Genomic DNA, 23947 nt, shown 5'->3' with positions numbered 1-23947 from the left:
TTATGTACTTTTTAGCTCATCTATACAATAATTTTTAAAAATGATAAAAGATTTTTTTTATTTATTTATAAAAAGGCCTATTGTTTGACTTTATTTTTTACAAGTTTACAAAATTATTTTCCTTTTCTAAGAATAAAAAAACTATTTTGAAAATCAAAACAAAAGTCCAACCCTTTTTTAGAAAAATAAAAAAATAAAATCATACCAAACTTCAAAAATATTTTAGTCTAATTTTAATTTGAAAGTGAAAATTAGCATGTATGTGCATTGAGAAGATAATTAAAAAAAATAATAAATTTCCTTTATATATTAGAGTGCATTTGATATTTAGCAATCATATACAACTAGATTTTTTATTTAGGATTTATATAATTGGATTTTATAATTAAGATTTATATTTATTTTTAAAAATACTTTGTTGGAGATTTTAAAACCCCCCCCTCCTTCTCTCTCTCTGATCCCCGCGACAATTCCACTCACCCTCATTTCCTCCCCATTTTCTCTCTTTTCTTCTTCTTTCCATTTTCCTCACACCCACAGGCCACCTTTCTCTTCCCTCTCTCTATTTCTCTTCTCTCTCCACACCATCATACCCACGACGGCGGCCCTTCTCACCACCGACGACTCCACTGTCGGCCGACAGTCCTTTCCGAAACCGGCGTTCCCCCCTCCGGCCATATCTTATCTCTCTCTTTTTCACACCATACCCACGGCTCCCATGTCATCACCCCACTGTGAGCACCGCCATCACCATCCATTGTGAAGTTCACCACAAGTGGCTATTTTCGCTTCAACGCCGGTGGCACTGACGCCATCTCTCCACTACGACACCCATTCTTTCCACTATCATTTCAAAAGCGGTAGGTCTTTCTTTCTATCTTCCGTTAAATCTTCACAGTACATTGTTTGGAGACTTGGTTTTGTTCATTGTGCTTTGGATACTGTTTACTGGCTTTGTTGATTTGGGCTTGTATATTTATTGGAGATTAAATCGTGCATGATTACATTATTTTCTATGGCCTGTGACCTTTTTGTTGTCTTGTCATGGCTTGATATTTTAGGTGGAGTGGTCCAAGGTGGGACATGAGTTTTAGCTCAAGTTTGAAATAGTGATTAACACGAATATTCGCTATTGATTTTATAAATATATAAAAAAATTTAGAGAAATATTGATGAATATTTTAATAAAAATATTAATAAGATAAAAATTATTTAAAATTTATGAGAATATTTAAAAAAAACTAAAAAAAAAATGATAAAATAAATAAAACATATATATTAAAATTATTATTTTTTAAAATATAATTGATATAAATATAGTTAAAAAAAAATATCGGTAAGTAAAGCTATATGAGTATTAATAATATATTATTTATATGATTAAATTAATTTTAATTTATAAAATACTTGAACTTAATTATTATTATTTTTTGAATAAATTTATATTTTTAATATTTTGAAATAAAAACATTCAAAATTAAAAGGATAAATATAAAAAATTTAAAAGTGAAGTGATAGTCATTTTTAAAAATAAGATTAATGAAATAATGATGATACATTTAATATTAAAATTAAAATTTATTTAATTCAAATATTCAATAATATAAAATAAATGATGATGCATATTTGAATTTTTAATATTTATATTTTTTAAATTTAATTATCATATTAATGATATTAAAAAATACTTGTTAAAAAAATTATAATGGTGGATTTTATATATTAATTAATTAATTAATTAAATTTTGAAATAACATATTATTTTTTAATAATGAACTTTAAGATATTTATTATGTATATATAGTAACAAAAGAAAAGATGATTTAGTGGTACCAAACTTAAACCCAAAGCCTTATGCCTGGATCGAATCTTGGCGGTAGCAAATTGAAATTTGAGCCTTGACACCAAATATAGGCTTATCAAGTCTAAAAAGCACTGTAACTACTGGTTGTACTTATTATGTAATTTCTTCCAAAGGGATTTTGAAATTTAAATGAAGTCCAATTATGATGACACGTCCCCCTTGTCTTCATCGCTCAAACTAAAACACATGACGTACAAGCCCTGCCCACTCCACTCAACATAATTGAGCAACTGTTCTGGGAAGTGGAACACATGGCTCCATCACTCGGAATAATGACGACCCAATCCACAATGTATAGATTCTTGTGAGTGCTTTATGATATTGGTTAATTTCTATTTGGTAAAAACCATAGTGACCTTGGTGACGTCGACCCATGAATCAGACCCTATATGGTTTGATGTGTGAGAGAGGCAGAGAGCCCTACCAGCTGTTTGAAAACTGTATTTTTTTTTAAGCACTTCTCTGCTTTTAGAACAAAAAGTACTTTGACAAATAATCATTTAAGAATATATTTTAAAAACGGATTGATTTTTTGCGATTCGGAGTCAGCTGACCATGTGATTTCAAATCTTACCAAGATAATGTTGAACATATATAAACTGGTAGGAGGTAGGGACCGACAGTCATGTAGGGTTGATATGAGATTTGTACGTAATTAATTACCCTTTAATAGCCGGTAACGTGCATCCCATGGCACCATGTGATTCAAATCTTGAAAAGCTAATGCACATAAACTGATAACTAGGGCCTAGGGACCGAGTCATGTCCGCTTGCCTGAGATTTTGTAATCAGTTAGTAGCCGATTAGGTGCCATTTCATACGGCAAATTGTGGCCAAAAGCAGGAAAAAGATCAATTTCCCTAGAAACTAGAGTCAGTTTATTTTGACAGGTTGCAAAATAATTAACAGCATCAATATTTTTGTTAGATCTTGATAAAGAGTACCATAAATGATTGAATTGGACCCATATAAAGAATTATTTTGTTAATATGAATGAATCATGCACGGTGGAACATGGAAAGAGATAAAAAATTGAAATATAAAAATGATATTACATTTTATACCATTGATTGGTTGTTGTCGTGCATGCACGGTTTAGAAATCATTTTAAAATTATTATCTTGGTATGGCAGAACCACGTGGTGTAAGTTACGATATAGCATCAGCATTCCCTGTTATTCACCGGAGTTTGTAGGGCGTGGAGAGAGACGGAAGTGATGCAAACGCTTCACATGAACGCCGGATCTGGGGAGACCAGTTATGCAAAGAACTCGTCGGTTCAGGTGGAGTTCCATTCTTATACTATTATGTATTCTATGAATCTATCATATGTTACGTACTTCTCATTAATTGCTTTACTGTCCCGTGTGTTTATCAAAGATCGATTCCTTTCATTTTTTGAGATCGATTCTTTTAATGCTAGAATGTGGAAGGTAAGTAGACAAGACATAAATGTTTAATCAATTGGAAGAGAAAATGTTTTCCCTTTTGTAGAGCAACATTATATCTGCTGGGAAGCGCATAACTGAGGAAGCTATACTAGACATGTTGAGCAAGCACTTGTCTGCAGACAGCATAGGCATTGGGGATTTGGGATGCTCATCTGGACCCAACGCCTTATTGGTGATATCAGAGATATTGAACGTCATATATGCCAAATGGTGCCTGCAGGGCTGTGATAAATGGCACAAGTCCCCCATTCCCAAGACTTAGATGCAGTCAACCATTGGAAGAGAACTTAGGAGAAATGTGATAAATGTGATAAATGGCACAAGTCCCCCATTCCCAAGACTTAGATGCAGTCAACCATTGGAAGAGACCTTAGGAGAAATGTGATAAATGTGATAAATGGCACAAGTCAACCATTGGAAGAGAACTTAGGAGAAAAAATCCGGCCGGTGATAGCTGAAATTTTCAAATAGAAAAACCAAATCTTTTTTATGGCTGGTCAAATATTTTGTTAGGGTGTGTGGGGTTGGCTCTCTTAAAAGGCAAGTACGTGAATAATGAGGAAAGGAACCCAACAAATAAGGATGTGGTTGTCATGTTACGGGCGGCGCGCTGGTCAACGGGATCCACAGGAGGTTATCGAAAACCACATATTTTGTAGATGGCTAGCTTTGGTTGGTTATGGCAGGATAGCTAGGTTTCTAGATTTTATCGGAGGTTAGCAAATCATTCAGCATACTTGCTACCTGACTTGTATATAAAGCACCTCCCTTCTATGCTTTCCATTTAAGTTTCTATCCGGATTTTCCAGTCTTTAGACTAAAATTCTTCATTGCAATTGAGTTTGTATTGTGTGGAGAGAGATGGAAGTGATGCAAGTACTCCATATGAACAAAGGGGCTGGGGAGACAAGTTACGCAACCAACTCCACAGTTCAGGTTGATTAGTTTCATCCTTGTAAGATTATATGATTTTTATGATTCCCAGTACTTTTAGTAAATGGAGTAGGCATACATAGAAAGTTGACAGAACCATAGCTAGCAAGAAATGTTGAACCCCACACAAAGAAAATATTAATGTATTCCCAGATTGCCAATTTTTTTGTGATTTCTGCTGCTTATATATCTCTTCTCTTTTTGCTTTAGATCGAGAAAAGCTCATAGCTGTTTATTCAATTTTTTTTTGCAGAGCAACATTATATCCACAGCGAAACCAGTGACGGAGGAAGCTATACTAGATATATTCAACAATGTCTTGCCTGAGAGCGTAGGCATTGCGGATTTGGGTTGCTCATCTGGACCCAACGCCTTGTTGGTGGTGTCAGAGATACTGGACGTGATATATGCCAAATGGCAGCAGCTGGGTCGTCCTTGTTCGCCTGAGTTTAGGGTGTACTTGAATGATCTCATCGGCAATGACTTCAACAATGTGTTTGGCTCACTCCCTGCATTTTACAACAGACTCAAGGAAGAGAAAGGCTCCGAGTTTGGGCCATGTTTTATATCGGGTGTGCCTGGTTCATTTTACGGGAGGGTGTTCCCAAGCAAGAGTCTCCATTTCGTGCACTCTTCTTCCAGTCTCCACTGGCTCTCTCAGGTTTGTTTGTATTTCCTTATATTTATTCTCCTTTGACCCAACTTAGAAAAACACCGACCATGGTCTAGACTGGTATATGAACCGGTTCCCAGGAGCCACCATGCCCGTCTGTAGAAGGACCATATATTCAATATGTGTTCTCTCTCCCTCAACCTTCAACAGCTTGTTCCTTTTGAAGAGACAGCGCTAAAATCAATCCTCCCCTGGCCATGAATAGTATTACTCTTCCCTCTCACCCTGAGTAATGCTATTCTCTTCCATTTTTACCCAATTGTTTAAATGTTTGTTGTTTGCCATTTTATATTAATCGCTTTTATCCCATTCAATACATATTAATAACTAATTTTCTTTGAATGTATTCAATCACTATTTCAACATTTAGATGTGATACAATTGAGATAGAAAAATAACATTATTCTAAGATAATGATTACAATTTAACAAGACCTATCTCTTGAATTGTTAGGGTGAAATCACAATATTCCAATAAATATCAGGATTTTTATATAATTTCTTTGTGTAAAATTAAATAGACAATAATAACTAGTAGTAATAAATAAATAAATTCATGCAATAGAAAAATAAAACAGATACCATAATTTTTATATGGAAAACCTTTTGTATGAAAGAAAAAATCATAAGACATAGTACGATTCAAACTTTGACTATAAACAATAATGAGTTGCACCTGTTTTCTCTAAAATAATCACTAAAGATTACCAAATATATCAAGAGCACATATAACATCGGATTATATAATCTCTCTTGACAAGAGAAACAAAGAAAAATTGAGGAAAGTAAACAAAAAAACACTGTTACTGTTCACGGGCAGCAACACCAATTTCCGAACTCAAAATCTGATTTCCACCATTCAGATTGTAGCTATTCGAGTTTCAAATCTCTCCTTTAAATTTCAACTGGATCGGACCATAGATGAAATGGGATTGACTTATTGATGAAATCTGGGTAGATGTTTTTTTTTTTTTCTCTCTTCTCTGTTTTTCTTTTTCCGATCTTTTTTTCTTTTCTTTTTTTATTAAATGTAACTGATTTGGGGGCAAGTACTCCCTCACATACGAGGAAGCCCTACGTGAATTATACTGAGAAAAGAAAGGATGAACATTTATTTGCAGGTTCCACCGGGTCTAGAGAGCAAGGATGGGAGAGGGAGCTGGAACAAGGGAAAAATTTACATATCAAAGACGAGTCCAGATTGCGTTTTGGAGGCATACTCATCGCAGTTCCAGAAGGACTGGTCAGTGTTTCTCAAGTCACGTGCAGAAGAAATAGTGGGGGGAGGACGCATGGTGTTGTCCTTCATGGGCAGGAGATCCACAGACCCTCGTTCAAAAGAGAGTTGCTACCAGTGGGAGCTCATAGCCCGAGCACTCATGAGCATGGTTTCGGAGGTATATATATCTATTCAATCGAACTTCTTCCTTCCCCCCATTTTTTTTTTTTGTCTTTTTTCATCTTTCATTGTGGAGAAGCGGATGGAAGCTCTAAACCAGACAGAATCACAGCATAATCTGCATTTGTGGTCGCACTGTGTGTTGTGTTCACAGTCTCCACGAGGGCTGTTGAGGTTGGTCAGTTGGTGGCACCAATTATCCCTCTCACTTGGGACCACTCGTCTACCATAACCCTACCTACTAATGCTAAAAAAATCTACCCGATTTTTTCTAGCCCCTCTCAATCTTGCCTGCCTCTTATCATTTGGAGAGGTTGAGGATAAAATTAATTAATGCATATTATTTGATCATTTCAATTAATTTTAAATTAAATTATTGATTTAATTTATCATATAATACTTATTTTTATTTTAAGATATAATTCAACTTAAAATTTATTTTAAATCATCATAGAATATATTTACTATCACCATTTTTTATTATTATTTATTTTTATTAATTTTTATAAGTAATAATTTTTTTTTTGCTATATGAGGCAAATCATAAAGTATTTAATATAAAAAAATGAGTCAATAATTATAAAATATATTCTCATTAGTTATATAAAAATGAGGTAAAAAATTAAGAATAAGTTAATTATTATAACTTAATATTTAAAGTTATATTTTAACTTTAAAAATAAGTTGTGCATGTGGAGTCTCAATTAAAATTTAGTCTCACTAGATATGAAAAAAATGAGTTAAAAGAAATTTAAGATTAAAGATAAGTTCATTATTTTAATTTAATACTTGAAGTTATTTTTAACTTTAAGTTATGATTATTAAATTATTTTATAAAATATGTTTAATTTATTTATGACTTAAATTAAGTCATTAAGTCATATTAAATACCTTTTTAACAACTTGATGAATTTCATAACATGTTCATTCATGCATTTTACTCATTCCTTCAGTAAAAAATTTGACATCATAAGGTTTTCCAGTTTATCGAAAAAAGAGAAGTTTGTATGATATTATTTAAATTTGTGAGGGTCGATTGCCAAAATTAAATAGAACATATTTCTCCTAAATGCAGGGTCTAATCGAAGAGAAAAAGGTTGATTCATTCGATGCTCCATACTATGCACCAAGTCCGGAAGAAGTGAAATTTGGAATATACAAAGAGGGGTCATTCATCTTAGATCGGCTGGAAATGTTTGAAATAGATTGGGATGGGGGTGATGGTGATAATTATGATGCAACTCCCACGTCCTCAACGCTATCAAATGGAGCACGAGTGGCTAAGACAATTAGAGCTGTGGTTGAGTCCATGCTAGCAAGCCATTTTGGAGGAGATGTAATGGATGGTTTATTTCAAAGGTACGGTGAGATGGTGGGCGATCACTTGGCAAAGACAAGGGCTAAGTATATTAATTTGGTCATCTCCCTTGTAAGAAAAGTTTAATGAAATGTAGAAGCTAGAGTACATGTACTTTGTGATCAACATACAATAAATTTCTTGATGTTCCGTTAGTATTACCATTGAAGTTCTTCCTTTGCTCTCCTCTCTTTTGTAATTTTCCATGCTTTGCATCACTATTTAACAGAAAAATTGTAAAATATGGTATATACCCACCTCAACCCTAATGGGCTAAAAGCCTATAATTAAAGAGAGTTATTCAACTCAATGGGCCAACCGAAGGGTAAACCCATGGGCCCTCTTCTCAATGAGTTCAATCTATTTGTGTGTTTGTGCACCTTAACCCATAATTATTGAAAATTTTAAATAAAAATAATAAAAGATTGCATATGAATTGGAAATAGTGATATATAAAGAATATTTATATATTTACGTTTGATATCTTATCATTGAAATTAGTAGATAATGAAAGACAATTATTCTATCATATACTTAAACAAAAAAAAATGTATATATATTTTGTATAAAATTTATTAATTTATTATACGACTTAATTTCAAGTCTAAAAAACAAAGAGAAAAAAAATATTATGATATAGGAGTAACATTTTATATATTCAACAATGATTTATTCATAAATTTTATTTAGTAGTTGAACTACAAAATAAATAATAAAAAAATAGGGGAATTAAAAAAAAAGGAATATGACCAATTATTTTAAGTTAAATAAGAAAACTAAATGTCAATATATATGATCATTAATTTCATTATATTTATTATTAAATAATATCAAAAATAAAAATTTAAATAGAAGAAAATTATAGTAAAATAAGTACTCTTTAGCAATTTTTCACCATTACCTAATTAATTTGTAACATGCTATGATAAAATAGGTAGAGAGCAATTCAAATGGAATAGATATGTTTTTTTTAATCTTATTTTAGAAAATTCATTTTTTTAAGTTTTAATAATGTAGAACACTTTTATTAAATTTTAACTTTTTATTATTACAAGTGACTTACAATAAATAGAGACTTAAAAGAAGAAAAGTGGTTTATTTATGTACTTTTTAGCTCATCTATACAATAATTTTTAAAAATGATCAAAGATTTTTATTTATTTATTTATAAAAAGGCCTATTGTTTGACTTTATTTTTTACAAGTTTACAAAATTATTTTCCTTTTCTAAGAATAAAAAAACTATTTTGAAAATCAAAACAAAAGTCCAACCCTTTTTTAGAAAAATAAAAAAATAAAATCATACCAAACTTCAAAAATATTTTAGTCTAATTTTAATTTGAAAGTGAAAATTAGCATGTATGTGCATTGAGAAGATAATTAAAAATAATAATAAATTTCCTTTATATATTAGAGTGCATTTGATATTTAGCAATCTGTGGACCCCATATTTTCGGCTCGTGCGTTTTCCACTCGATGGCGAACTCGATTTTATTTGAAAAATTGATTTATTGATTATTCGAAAATGACTTGGAGTCGCAACTTATTTTTGTTTTATTTTTAAAGGGTAAACAAAATAAGAAAGAAAAACCCTAAATGTGACTCCTTACTTTGGAAGAGGTGGTCTGTGAAAAACGGGATCGGGTTCGGGGGTTAGGTTACTTATTAGGAAGGTACGGTAAAAACCATAGCACCCTTCTAAGTCTCTAAAAACGGGTCTCTACTAATAAAATGAGGCAATCATAGCAGGACGAGTAGATCGATGAGTACCCAGAATAAATCATGCACACGTGAGAATCAAAATATGCTTGGACAATTACCAGAGTGAAAGTAGGTGCGTACCTGGGCGACGAGCCACCATGCGCTATCAAGAGAGAGGTTAGTGCACAATTAAGAAATAATAGCATGCATGTCGGAGAGCAGGATAAATAAATCATGTATGATAACCAAGTCAATCAATCAATAGATCATAAGATCATGTACGTGAGGCCCCCACCAAAACCCGATTAATCTTGCATGAATTAATATCACAAATTCCATTATTTAGGAATTATGAAAATTGCATTCACGCTTATTAAAAACAAGAGGAGCAGAAGATTGTTTGAAGACCAGAATGGAATTAAGACTATTGGAAAGAAAACTAGATTTTCTTGAAATTTATTTGAAAATTGGAGTCTTGGGAATTGAATTTAAGAATTGGAATTTTGGAAATTAAATTTGAAAGAAGTTAGTAAATTGTTTGAAAATTGGAGTTTTGAAAATTAAATTTAGAAATTGGAATTTTGGGAATTAAATTTGAAAGCAATTAGTAAATTATTTAAGGATTGAAGTTTTGAAAATTTAAATTTAAGGAATTTTGGAAATTAAATTTGAAAGAAATTAGTAAATTGTTTGAGAATTGGAGTTTTGAAAATTAAATTTAGAAATTGGGATTTTGGGAATTAAATTTGAAAGCAATTAGTAAATTATTTAAGTATTGGAGTTTTGAAAATTTAAATTTAAGAATTGGGATTTTAGGGATTAGATTCGAAAGAGAGCATAATTTTGGAAATTATTTAGGAAGTAGAAACTATGAAAGTTAAATTATAAAAAATTTAAATATTGGAAATTATTTGAATGTGTAATTTTTTTTTAAAAATAAATAGGTAAAATGATAATAATAATAAAAAATAAATAAATAAGTGGAATAATAATAATAATAATAATAATAATAATAATAATAATGAAAACAATAATTAAATAGATGAACGTAAATAGTGAAATTTTTGAAATTAGAAATTAAATTTAGAATCGGAATTTTTAAAGGATTATTTAAAGATGAAAATTTGTAAGATAAAATTATTTGGGTGCTAGATTTCCATAAATCAACTTTTAAAATTTGAGGGCTTTGGAAATGGGCCAAGGGTGAATGGGAGCATTTAGGAATGGGCCAAGGTGGAGAGAAAATTTAAAATGATGCTCATGGGCCTGGGCTTCAAAATGCACTTTGAGATGACCCTAAGATGGAGAAAGGCCTTCAAACCTTCAAAATGCACTCACGGGCCTTGGGCTTCTCCAATCCATTGTGCAAGAAAATAAGTTTAGTGGGCTTTGGAAGTGGGCCAAGAAAGGTGGGTTGATGGGTATTTGGAAAATGGGTATGTGGTGTAGAGAGATAACCGGGTAGGGAGTAGAAAGGGAGTTAGTTAGTGAGAAAATGAGGGTTTGGTAGTGGTGGTGGTGTAGAGAGAGAAATGTGGTAAGAAGAAGAAAAATGGGTAAGTGGAGGATAGTTATGCATGGGAGGGTGGTGATATACATGAGGGCATGGAGGATACGGGTATGGAGGTTAGCATGGGTATGTGTTGATGAATGGCAACCATGGGGGGTGGCCATGCATGCACGATTCCCATGCATGTAGGTGGGTGGCTTTGGGATTCCTATGGAGATGAGCATAGCATGGGTATGGTGGGTAGCCGGGTATGAAAATGGATGGTTTGCATGGGTATGAAGGGTGATGGCTATGGGTGCATGCATGGGATGAGTGATATGGAACGAGCTAGTGAGAGAAAGGGTGATGGGAAGGAAAATGGGTAGGAAACAATGGGTTTGATGGCTATGGGTGCATGCATGGGATGAGTGATATGGAACGAGCTAGTGAGAGAAAGGGTGATGGGAAGGAAAATGGGTATGAAACAATGGGTTTGATGGCTATGGGTGCATGCATGGGATGAGTGATATAAAACGAGAAGCGGTGGAACATATAATATGAGTAATAGGAATATAGATATGAAGGTGATGGGAAAATGGTGAATAGGAATTATGAAATGGGTATGAATGATGGGTTCTTGAGAAGATGGAAGATGAAATGTTCCATATGGCCATGCATGCATGCATCACGTGCAAGCAGGGAATGCCAACAACAAACTGAGCATAAAAACACAAATACCATCAGCACATAATACCCTTGGGATCTTCATTTGGACCCTGTTATTCCCAGCATAACAATAAAGAGGAGCGACATCATGTCCCGTTAAAAATAAGTCTCCTTTGCGTCTTCCTTGGTTGGGTAACCTTACAATATCTATTCCAACTGCGTAGTGACCGTGCTCACCGTCAATAGAAAAATCACCATTGGGTATCTCATCTTCCAAAAACAATCTCAAATGGTGCCAAAAGATCATTCATTGCAGGGACATTTGCACCTCCAATAACAGAGGAAACGGCAAGAACAGAGTACCAAAAATGGGAATAATAAAATAAATAAATAAAAAAACGTGCAAAACCCGTTTCATGCTTCATTCAACAAGCTTGCTAACGGATTGAAAGACCATAGGTTCATACAAAAATATGGGAGTGAATGCTGAGATATTTCATAGTGAAGCTAAAAACAGAGTCGGCTTGCTCTTCAACAAAACCAAGAGGGAAAGATGATAAAATAATGATCACAAATCCATGGTAGAGATCAAGGAAAGCTAACAATATGGCCTGATATGAAACAAACAATAATATCTAGAGACAAAGTAGAGAAAATAACAAACAGGGACAATGGTGAATATGGGGTTCGTACCTGGAAAGCCTCTTCTAAAAAAAAACCTTCCCCCGCCCCTTTTTTTCTCAGTCTCCCCCTCTCTCTTCTTTCTCAGTCTCCCCCTCTCTCTTCTTTCTCCTCTGTTTTTCTTTAGCTTCCTCCCCAAGCCATGTCCGTATCCCGTCCCAGCCGCCCGAGAGCAGCCCACTTGAGAGGCCGTCAGAAAAACAGCAAAAAATAATCATAAAAGAAAGCTCCAGCTCCTCGGGGGTCTACACAATCATATACAACTAGATTTTTTATTTAGGATTTATATAATTGGATTTTATAATTAAGATTTATATTTATTTTTAAAAATACTTTGTTGGAGATTTAAAACCCCCCTCCTCCTTCTCTCTCTCTGATCCCCGCGACAATTCCACTCACCCTCATTTCCTCCCCATTTTCTCTCTTTTCTTCTTTTCCTCACACCCACAGGCCACCTTTCTCTTCCCTCTCTCTATTTCTCTTCTCTCTCCACACCATCATACCCACGACGGCGGCCCTTCTCACCACCGACGACTCCACTGTCGGCCGACACTCCTTTCCGAAACCGGCGTTCCCCCCTCCGGCCATATCTTATCTCTCTCTTTTTCACACCATACCCACGGCTCCCATGTCATCACCCCACTGTGAGCACCGCCATCACCATCCATTGTGAAGTTCACCACAAGTGGCTATTTTCGCTTCAACGCCGGTGGCACTGACGCCATCTCTCCACTACGACACCCATTCTTTCCACTATCATTTCAAAAGCGGTAGGTCTTTCTTTCTATCTTCCGTTAAATCTTCACAGTACATTGCTTGGAGACTTGGTTTTGTTCATTGTGCTTTGGATACTGTTTACTGGCTTTGTTGATTTGGGCTTGTATATTTATTGGAGATTAAATGATTACATTATTTTCTATGGCCTGTGACCTTTTTGTTGTCTTGTCATGGCTTGATATTTTTCGAGTGCGCAAAAAAATAAAACACAATGAATTGATTGGGTAGGTGGAGTGATCCAGGTCCAAGGTGGGACATGAGTTTTAGCTCAATGAATTGATTGGGTAGGTGGAGTGGTCCAAGGTGGACATGAGTTTTAGCTCAAGTTTGAAATAGTGATTAACACGAATATTCGCTATTGGTTTTATAAATATATAAAAAAATTTAGAGAAATATGAATATTATAATAAAAATATCAGATAAAAATTATTTAAAATTTATGAGAATATTTAAAAAAACTAAAAAAAATGATAAAATAAATAAAACATATATATTAAAATTATTTTTTTTAAAATGTAATTGATATAGATATAGTTAAAAAAAAATATCGGTAAGTAAAGCTATATGAGTATTAATAATCTATTATTTATATGATCAAATTAATTTTAATTTATAAAATACTTGAACTTAATTATTATTATTATTTTATATTTTAGTATTTTTTGAATAAATTTATATTTTTAATATTTTGAAATAAAAACATTCAAAACTAAAAGGATAAATGTAAAAAATTTAAAAGTGAAGTGATAGTCATTTTTAAAAATAAGATTAATGAGAAAATGATGATACATTTAATATTAAAATTATAATTTATTTTATTCAAATATTCAATAATGTAAAATAAATGATAATGCATATTTGAATTTTTAATATTTATATTTTTTATATTTAATTATCATATAAATGATATTAAAAAATACTTGTTAAAAAAATTATAATGGTGGATTTTATATATTAATTAATTAATTAATTAAATTTTGAAATAACATATTATTTTTCAATAATGAACTTTAAGATATTTATTATGTATATATAGTAACAAAAGAAAAGATGATTTAGTGGTACCAAACTTAAACCCAAAGCCTTATGCCTGGATCGAATCTTGGCGGTAGCAAATTGAAATTTGAGCCTTGACACCAAATATAGGCTTATCAAGTCTAAAAAGCACTGTAACTACTGGTTGTACTTATTATGTAATTTCTTCCAAAGGGATTTTGAAATTTAAATGAAGTCCAATTATGATGACACGTCCCCCTTGTCTTCATCGCTCAAACTAAAACACATGACGTACAAGCCCTGCCCACTCCACTCAACATAATTGAGCAACTGTTCTGGGAAGTGGAACACATGGCTCCATCACTCGGAATAATGACCCAATCCACAATGTATAGATTCTTGTGAGTGCTTTAGGATATTGGTTAATTTCTATTTGGTAAAAACCATAGTGACCTTGGTGACGTCGACCCATGAATCAGACCCTATGGTTTGATGTGTGAGAGAGGCAGAGAGCCCTACCAGCTGTTTGAAAACTGTATTTTTTTTAAGCACTTCTCTGCTTTTAGAACAAAAAGTACTTTGACAAATAATCATTTAAGAATATATTTTAAAAACGGATTGATTTTTTGCGATTCGGAGTCAGCTGACCATGTGATTTCAAATCTTACAAAGATAATGTTGAACATATATAAACTGGTAGGAGGTAGGGACCGACAGTCATGTAGGGTTGATATGAGATTTGTACGTAATTAATTACCCATTAATAGCCGGTAACGTGCATCCCATGGCACCATGTGATTCAAATCTTGAAAAGCTAATGCACATAAACTGATAACTAGGGCCTAGGGACCAAGTCATGTCTGCTTGCCTGAGATTTTGTAATCAGTTAGTAGCCGATTAGGTGCCATTTCATATGGCAAATTGTGGCCAAAAGCAGGAAAAAGATCAATTTCCCTAGAAACTAGAGTCAGTTTATTTTCAATTTTTCACAGGTTGCAAAATAATTTACAGCATAAATATTTTTGTTAGATCTTGATATAGAGGACCATATATGATTGAATTGGACCCATATAAAGAATTATTTTGTTAATATGAATGAATCATGCACGGTGGAACATGGAAAGAGATAAAAAATCGAAATATAAAAATGATATTACATTTTATACCATTGATTGGTTGTTGTCGTGCATGCACGGTTTAGAAATCATTTTAAAATTATTATCTTGGTATGGCAGAACCACGTGGTGTAAGTTACGATATAGCATCAGCATTCCCTATTATTCACCGGAGTTTTTAGGGCGTGGACAGAGATGGAAGTGATGCAAAAGCTTCACATGAACGGCGGATCTGGGGAGACCAGTTATGCGAAGAACTCGTCGGTTCAGGTGGAGTTCCATTCTTATACTATTATGTATTCTATGAATCTATCATATGTTACGTTCTTCTCATTAATTGCTTTACTGTCCCGTGTGTTTATCAAAGATCGATTCCTTTCATTTTTTGAGATCGATTCTTTTAATGCTAGAATGTGGAAGGTAAGTAGACACGACATAAATGTTTAATCAATTGGAAGAGAAAATGTTTTCCCTTTTGTAGAGCAACATTATATCTGCTGGGAAGCGCATAACTGAGGAAGCTATACTAGACATGTTGAGCAACCACTTGTCTGCAGACAGCATAGGCATTGGGGATTTGGGATGCTCATCTGGACCCAACACCTTATTGGTGATATCAGAGATATTGAACGTCATATATGCCAAATGGTGCCTGCAGGGCTGTGGTTCATCACCGGAGTTTAGGGTGTACTTGAACGATCTTACCACCAATGACTTCAATAATGTATTTGGCTCACTCCCAGCTTTTTACACCAAATTGAAGGAAGAAAAGGGTTCAGGATTCGGGCCATGTTTTATAGTTGGGATGCCTGGTTCATTTTATGGGAGGCTGTTCCCAACCAAGAGTATGCACTTTGTGCACTCCTCTTCCAGCCTTCATTGGCTCTCTCAGGTTTGTTAATGTGGCCATTTCATTGGATTGGAATAAAAGCAATATTGTTGCGTAAGTGTCTTCAATGTTGGCATCATGCCCTTACTGTCATGTTGTTGGATTGTAAAGTGTGAATAACTTTTGTTGCTCTTGACTTGGGATGCCGGGGTTGAGTAGAGAAATTTTTTTTATATGATGAATAACGAGTTTGTCCTTATTGTATATTTAATATTGTTAGGTTGTTAGAATTTTGTTTAGAATACATAGTTGCAATTGAGAGAGCTTGTGAGAGCTTCATCATTGTACTATGAACTCTTTCTCTTTCATTTGATTAATGTATGTTTTAGTGTTGATGTGCTTTGTAGATGTAGAGATCATATTGATAGTAAAACCATATTAAAAATATCATGTTTTTTTATTTTGTACTCATGTGTGTGCATGATTTGGTTAAGAAATGTCATTGTAAGTACACTAATTTTTTATTGTCTTTTCCTTAAACCTTCTTTGATATTTATATTTATGAAGAGTTCATGTGTCATTCTCCTATTGGAGCGAATAATAACTTCTTATAATAGAGATGATCCCCTTTCAGTTATATGTAGTAATGTTCTCAAGAACATGACAATTGGTTTGTTTATTTAAGAATGATATTTAATTCGTGTTCTTGTGAACACGGTTTGGTTCGTGTTCACAAGAATAGGGCTGCTAAATAATGTGACCATAAATGGGTGCCCTTTTATTAGTCGCTACTTTAGTCACAATCACAATCACTACATTTTGCCCTAAAATATCAATTGCTTTTTGTTTTTGGCATGCACCAAGTGATCTTTTAGGATGGTGTGCCATTTTAATTAGTGGATGATGGGGCGCTTTATTCGGATTGTGAAGCCATATAATGTACAATTTAAACTTGAGTATGCGACAATGCTAACAAAGAATTAATCCATGAATGTATGTAGGTTCCACTTGGTTTGGACAGCAAGGCCACCACACACAACAGGGGAAAGATTTATATATCAAAGACAAGCCCGCTTTGCGTTCTGGAAGCATACTTGATTCAATTCCAGAAGGACTTCTCACTATTTCTCAAGTCACGATCGGAAGAGATAGTTCCCAAAGGACGCATGGTATTGTCATTCATGGGTAGGAGATCTCCAGATCCCGCTGCAGATGAGAGTTGCTACCAATTTGAACTCTTAGCACGAGCACTAATGAGCATGGTCTCAGAGGTACATATCAATTTTTTTTTTATTATTAAGTAAATTACGTGAAATAATTATACGAGGCCCCATCTCGAACACTAGTGCTACAGACACATCACCAGACTCCTAATTAGGTCGGTCCAAATCTCCAATAACTTAAACTCAACTTGGAAGTGATCATTTTTATTAATAAATTAACTATCTAGTGTGCATGTATTGTTTGTCGACATTATTGCATTACTCCTATTGGATTTAAGGGTATGGAAACAAATGATTAGCCCAAAAGATACAAACAAAGAACAAAATTAATAAGAAGAAAAACTTATCGATTGAGGTGTGACAAACACTGTCATTGAAATAGATCCACCATCCATCCTCCTCGAAGATAAACTCGGTGCACTAGGGTACCAATGGTCTACCTTCAGGATTCAACAACCAGATCTTGCTTTGGGTGCATTCTGTAAGCGAGATGTGTACAACTCAGGTTTTGAAAAAATTCCTCCAGATAGATGTATGAAAAACTCTCTGAAAAATTAGTTTTCATATATAGAGAGTGAGGGGTGACTTGCTTTTATAGACCACTAACACAGTTCCAATGAGACTTTATGTGTAATTAGAATATGACTCAAAGTGGAAGATGACTCTACTTATAAATAGAATGAGACTCCACTAGCACAATCCCAATAAGACTCTTCCAAAAAATATAAGACTAGTAGAATATAATAGAATAAAATAATATAAAATAAAAATAATTTCCAATAGGATTCTTCCCAAAAATTTAAGACTAATAGAAAAAAAAAATTATTTACACTCTTCCTACAATCCCCATAGAGTGTAAACATGATTTTTATTTTTTTTTAGGAAAAAAAAATCCAATGCATCAATAATGGTGCCCAAAGGCGATGAACCAGTCTTAGGACAAATAAGTATTGAATCACAAAACACGGTAAAAATAAATTTCTATGAACCAGTGTTTCTTGATGTAACTCAAGGGACTTTTATCCATATTGGTTTTCTCAACTACGATACGAGCTATACAAATGAGTTGGCACAAATAGGCCATGTGCCCTACCTCGATATTCATGAGAGCTCTAGAGAACTTGCCTAAGTTCTCATAGGAAGCAGTCCCGCCTCTACTCTCATATAGGTGAATCCATCAAGTATGTTTTGTATTTAAACATACCATCCATAAGGAATATGGTATTCATTAAGAGTAAACACTCAACCTTAATCAATGTAGAATACACTCTATTTATACCATAGGGATAGACTCTCATACAATTAGAGTTGATAGAACACCTCAAGACAACAAGTGATTTGTTATTATCCATATGAACCTACTTCATGGAATTTCCATTCTAATAGGTTGGGTTACCATCACTTTTGACTTCTGTAATAGGCATAAGCCCCATCCCTCTCGATGTTTCTTCCACTAGTTTCTTATTTAGTGGTTTGGTCAAATGATCGACCAAATTCAACTCTAACCTCACAAATTCTAGGGATATAACCCATGTTTTAAGCAGTTGTCGCACAATATTGTGCCTTAGACGTATATGCGTGTTCTTCCCATTAAGTAATTTACTCTTAGCCTTAGCAATTGCAGTTTGGCTATCACAACGCATAGACACAGATGTGGTTGGTCTCGTCCATCAAGGAATATCTACTAAGAGGTTTTCAAGCCACTCAACCTCAGCACTTGCCTTTTCTAAGGCAATAAATTCAACCTCCATAATAGACCGAGTAATGCAAGTTTTCTTGGTATACTTCCAAGAAACTACACTTCCACCAATGATGAAAATAAATCCACTAGTGGATTTCATCTCATCTAAATCTGAGATCCAATTTGCATCACTAAATCCTTCAAGAACACTTGGAAATGCATTAAAGCACAAACTATAGTTAATGGTACCTCTCAAATACTTAAGAACTCTACGAACAACAGTCCAATGGTCCTGATTAGGACTTTGGGTGTACTGCCTCAATCTACCTGTTGTATAAGCAACGTCAGGTCTAGTACGGTTCATTAAGTACATTAGGCTCCCTACGATCTGAGCATACTCTATTTGGGCAACACCATGTTCTCTATTTTTCTTCAGCTATGAGCTGGGATCATAAGGAGTTGACACTGGTTTACAATCAAAGTGTTCAAACTTCCTTAGAATCTTTTCAACATAGTGCTCTTAAGAAAGTTTAATCCCATTAGGTGTTCTAGTTATTTTAATTCCTATAATCACCTCTGCCTCTCTTAGGTCTTTCATATCAAACTTAGAACTTAGGAATTTCTTAGTCTCACATACGACCTATAGACTAGTTCCAAATATCAGCATGTCATCAACATAAAGGCGGATGACTACACATGTGTTATCCTCATACTTGTTGTAGATACACTTATCATCATCATTAATGGAATATCCATTAGTTGCTAATACATGATCAAACTTGTTGTGCCACTGTTTGGGAGCTTGTTTTTACTCATATAGTGGTTTAACCAATCTACACACCTTTTTCTCCTTCCCTGGAATTACACAACCCTTAGGTTGATCCATATACATTTCCTATTCCAAATCCTCATTCAAGAATGTAGTCTTGGCATTCATTTGGTGTATCATCAAATTATGAATGGAAGCTAGAGCAATCAATACTTTAATTGATACTATTCTAGTCATAGGGGCAAATGTGTCAAAGTAATCTACATTCTTCCTTTGTTTAAAGTCTTTGACAACTAAATGAGCTTTATACTTCTTTATGGACCCATCTTGTTTTAATTTTCTTTTAAAGATCCACTTACAACCAATAGTCTTTGCACCAAGAAGTAAATCTACTAACTCCCATGTATGGTTATACATGATTGATTTGATTTCATTGTTAATGGGCTCCTTCCAGAATGGTGCATCAGGAGAAGTTATAGCTTATTTGTAGGATATAGGGTCCTCATCTATTAGAAAGGTGTAGAAATCATCTCCAAGGTTTGTTTCTTTCCTATATCTTTTACTCCTTTTAGGTTCAAATTCAGAAGGTTCAATAGATTTTTCTCTACTTGTTTTCTGAACTTGTTGTTCACCATTTAGTTTCACAGGAAAGATGTTTTCAAAGAAATCTACATTCTTTGTTTCTATTATAGTATTGACATCTACATAATTGTTTTTTGACTTAGTAACAAGAAACCTATACGTCGCACTATTCCTAACTTAGCCCATGAACATTGCATCGAAGGTTTTAGGACTTAGTTTTCGTTTTTTAGGTTAAGGGAGAAGAACTTTAGCTAAACACCTCCACACTTTCAGGTATGCTATATTAGGCGCATAACCTTTCCACAACTCATAAGGAGTTTTACTAGTTTTCTTGTAAGGTATTCTATTTTGAATATGACATGCGGATAGAATAAATTTCCCTCACAAGTTCAAGGGTGCTCCTGAACTTACCAACATTGCATTCATAATTTCTTTTAAGGTCCTATTTTTTTCCTTTCTGCTACTCCATTAGACTAAGAGGAATAAGGATGAGTAGTTTCGTGAATGATCCCATGATCTTCACAAAAAAATAAAAAATTAAAGGGGTTGGACTCATACTCTCATCCTCTATCAGTTCTAAACCTTTTAATTTTCTTAGGTAGTGTTTGTTTTTTTGCCAAAATATTTTGTTTTTTCTATTCAGTTAAAAGTAACCTGTTAACATCATCCAACATAACTAAATTGAATCTATTGATAACAAGTTCACTTTAATTATGTTGGATGATGTTAATATGTCACTTTTAGTTGAATAGAAAAAACCAAATATTTTGGTTTTTTCTATTCAGTCAAAAAACAAACACCACCTTAGTTAATTTTCTACTTCATTTTTATACTTGATGAAAACATTTTTTGCTTCATCTTTGTTTCTCAAAAGATTACCCTTGTATACCTTGAGTAGTTATCTATAAAAGTTATGTAGAATCGTTTACCACCTCTAGTCATTGTATTTTTTTAGGTTTCCTAAGTCACTGTGTATTAAACTTAGTAGATCTGATTCTCTTTCAATTGATTTGCAAGATTTCTTTGTGGCTTTATATTCTACACAAAATTCACATTTTGCATGGTTTTCTAAGGATAGTTTAGGGATTAAACTCAATTCAATCGTTTTCTTCATATATGAAAAATTCACATGTCCTAGTCTACCATGCCAAATATCACAAGAATCAACTATGTAAGCAAAAGAAGAGGATGCATTATTATTGATATTATCAGAAACATTCAACATAAATAAACCCTTATTACAATAGCCCTTTTCCCACAAATGTATCATCCTTGGTTAAAACTATTTTATCAGAGTCAAACAAGATCCTCATTCTTGCTTTTCCAAGCAGAGATACTGACACCAAGTTCCAACGGATATTTGGCACATGAAGAACATCACTAAGGGCAAACACTTTTCTAGAGGTTAGCTTGAAGAGAACTTTTCCTTTGCCAATCACTGGAGTAGATCTAGAATCACCCAAGAACATTTGTTTTTCTCCTTCCTTTACAGTGGTATAGGAAGTAAATGCACTTCTATTCTCATAGATGTGCCTAGTAGCCCCAAAGTCTACCACCCAGTCCTTCATATTGGTGACCATGCTCACCTCAGAGGAGATTACTACTGTGATCACCTCTACCTCTGCCAGATTTGCCTTTGAATTGGACTTCTTAGTTCTCTTCCTGTGGCGACATTGAGCTGCATGGTGTCTAGGTTTGCCACAGACAAAGCAATTACCCCGTTTTTTAATAGTTGGGTTTTAGACCTTGTTTGATGCATTGAGCTTGGTCTAAGAGTTTTGATTTTTGGACCTGTTGTTTTTGGGTTTGGGTTTTTCTTCTACTACATTAGTCTTAGAAGAAAATTCCTTAGCTTTCTCGACATTGTCCCTATTTCGGTTTTGTTCCTCAATCCTACTATGGAGTATGACATCCTCTACGGACATCTGTTTCCTTTTATGTTTCATGTTATTTTTGTAGTCTTTTCAAGACTGTGGAAGAGTCTCTACTAAATAACCAACTATAAAAAGTTCGAGTAATTTAATGTCTTCAATAGCTAAGTCATTAATCAACAAGTGGTAGTCATGGATTTGAGATGATACATTTTCATCCTCGGTCATTTGGAAATTTCTAAAATTCCCTATGACATATTTTTGAGTTTTTGTATTTTTCAAAATATATTTTTTATTTATTGCATCCCAAATTTCTTTTGCAACTTTAAATTGACAATAAATATCAAAATGTTCATTAGAAAGGGTACTTAGAATATCATGCTTAACTTGTTTATTTCAAGTTTCCCAGGTTGGTAACAAATGAAAACCATTTTCTGGTTTTTGGTCAGTCAAAATGTGTCCCAAGTTCACTACATCAATTGCAAATAAAACCATTTACTGCCATCTTTTAAAGAATGTCCCATTGAATGGATCAATTTTAGAGATGTCAGTACGGGTGTGAACTAAGTAAACTTCCATTTGGATATATTTCAAGAATGTTGGATTTAAGGGTATGGAAACAAATGACTAGCCCAAAAGACACAAACAAAAAACATAATAAGAAGAAAAACTTATCTGAGGCGTGATAAACACTGTCCTTGAAATATATCCACCTTCCACCTTTCTCGAAGACGAATTCGATGTACTAGGGTATCAGTGGTCTACCTCCAGGATTCAATAGCTAGATCTCGCCTTTGGTGTACTCTGTAAGCGAGATGTGTGCAACTCGAGTTTTGAAAAAATTCATCTAGATAGATATATGAAAATACTCTCTGAAAAATTATCTGAAAAATTGGCATTCATATATAGAGAGTGAGGGGTGATCTGTTTTTATAGGCCACTATCACAGTCTCAATAGGACTCTACTTGTAGTTATAATATGACTCAAAGTGGAAGAAAATTTTACTTATAAATGGAATGGGGCTCCACTAGCACAATCCCAATAGAATTCTTTCCAAAAATATAACACTAATAAAATAAAATAAAATAAAAATAATTCTCAATAGGATTCTTCCAAAAAAATATAAGAATAATAGAATAAAAAAAAAATTATTTACACTCTTCCTACAACTCCAACAGAAACAAATAGAGTAAGCATCTTAGCTCACTAAGATCATCATTACTTGCAGGGCCTTGTTGAAGAAGAGAAGGCCGATTCTTTCAATTTGCCCTTCTACACACCGTCTCCTGAAGAAGTGGACTTTGAGATACAAAAAGAAGGATCATTCATCCTCGACCGCCTCGAGACTTTTGAAATTGATTGGATTAATGGAAATGATGGGAATAGTTCTGTGAGTGAAGGTGTGTATCCCACATCGGAAGCACTATCGAGGGGCCATGGACACTCAAAGATTATTAGAGCTGTGGTGGAGTCCATGCTGGAATTCCACTTTGGAGGACATATAATGGATGATCTATTTAAAAGGTATGGCGACATTGTGGATGATCACTTGTCAAAGACTACACCCAAGTACATCGTTTTGGTTATTTCCCTTGTCAAAAAAGGTTAATATATATATATATATATATATATATATAAAGCAAGGCAAGTGCGACTTATTTGAGAGAATTCTGCAGACTTAAATTTATTTTTCTTAAATGATTTTGTGATGTTGGTGTATCTGTTGGTATTGGTTCTAGTAATCAAGGGTTTTGGAATTTAAGCCGATATGCTGTTTCCCCTTCTTTATCAGATTGAAAGGAATATATTGAGTTATTTATACATAGTATCCACTCAAAGAAATATCTCAACAAATTTAATTTAATTTTTAAAAAAAAGAAAAAACTCCTAA

At 33.7% G+C, this 23947-nt stretch overlaps 2 protein-coding genes across 4 annotated transcripts; both read left to right on the top strand.

Annotated features, from left to right (window-relative positions):
- The first annotated feature begins 432 nt into the window (after positions 1 to 432).
- Positions 433 to 7834, top strand: LOC100260930 (probable jasmonic acid carboxyl methyltransferase 2). 3 transcript variants are annotated; one of them, XM_010666412.3, is made up of 5 exons: positions 433 to 860; positions 2998 to 3147; positions 4502 to 4909; positions 6042 to 6317; positions 7395 to 7834. In XM_010666412.3, the coding sequence occupies exons 2-5, from the start codon at positions 3082 to 3084 to the stop codon at positions 7761 to 7763; spliced, it is 1119 nt and encodes a 372-aa protein (XP_010664714.1). In that variant the 5' UTR covers positions 433 to 860; positions 2998 to 3081; the 3' UTR covers positions 7764 to 7834. The 3 variants fall into 3 exon arrangements, with proteins under 3 accessions (XP_010664714.1, XP_059590640.1, XP_002281588.1); XM_059734657.1 differs by lacking the exons at positions 433 to 860; positions 7395 to 7834 and adding an exon at positions 3359 to 4251 and having other exon boundaries at positions 3035 to 3147; positions 6042 to 6693; XM_002281552.4 differs by lacking the exons at positions 433 to 860; positions 2998 to 3147 and adding an exon at positions 3795 to 4251.
- Positions 7835 to 9169: 1335 nt separating this feature from the next.
- Positions 9170 to 23823, top strand: LOC100255862 (probable jasmonic acid carboxyl methyltransferase 2). The gene is made up of 5 exons (XM_002281530.4): positions 9170 to 12982; positions 15221 to 15370; positions 15582 to 15992; positions 16931 to 17200; positions 23285 to 23823. Exons 2-5 carry the CDS (start codon positions 15296 to 15298, stop codon positions 23663 to 23665), a joined length of 1137 nt encoding a protein of 378 aa, XP_002281566.1. The 5' UTR covers positions 9170 to 12982; positions 15221 to 15295; the 3' UTR covers positions 23666 to 23823.
- Positions 23824 to 23947: the final 124 nt, after the last annotated feature.

This window comes from Vitis vinifera, chromosome 18, assembly GCF_030704535.1.
Source record: "Vitis vinifera cultivar Pinot Noir 40024 chromosome 18, ASM3070453v1".
Lineage (NCBI taxonomy): Eukaryota > Viridiplantae > Streptophyta > Magnoliopsida > Vitales > Vitaceae > Vitis > Vitis vinifera.
Note: the sequence above shows the minus strand (reverse complement) of the source record. Positions and strands in the feature narration are given on the sequence as shown.

Bases quoted from the DNA above. Each gene is read 5' to 3' on its own strand.
- LOC100255862 (XM_002281530.4), top strand. From the start codon at position 15,296: ATGGAAGTGATGCAAAAGCTTCACATGAACGGCGGATCTGGGGAGACC. The intron at 15,371-15,581 runs GTGGAGTTCCAT...TCCCTTTTGTAG, and splicing joins CGAAGAACTCGTCGGTTCAG to AGCAACATTATATCTGCTGG. The intron at 17,201-23,284 runs GTACATATCAAT...CATTACTTGCAG, and splicing joins TAATGAGCATGGTCTCAGAG to GGCCTTGTTGAAGAAGAGAA.
- LOC100260930 (XM_002281552.4), top strand. From the start codon at position 4,177: ATGGAAGTGATGCAAGTACTCCATATGAACAAAGGGGCTGGGGAGACA. The intron at 4,910-6,041 runs GTTTGTTTGTAT...ATTTATTTGCAG, and splicing joins GTCTCCACTGGCTCTCTCAG to GTTCCACCGGGTCTAGAGAG. The intron at 6,318-7,394 runs GTATATATATCT...TCCTAAATGCAG, and splicing joins TCATGAGCATGGTTTCGGAG to GGTCTAATCGAAGAGAAAAA.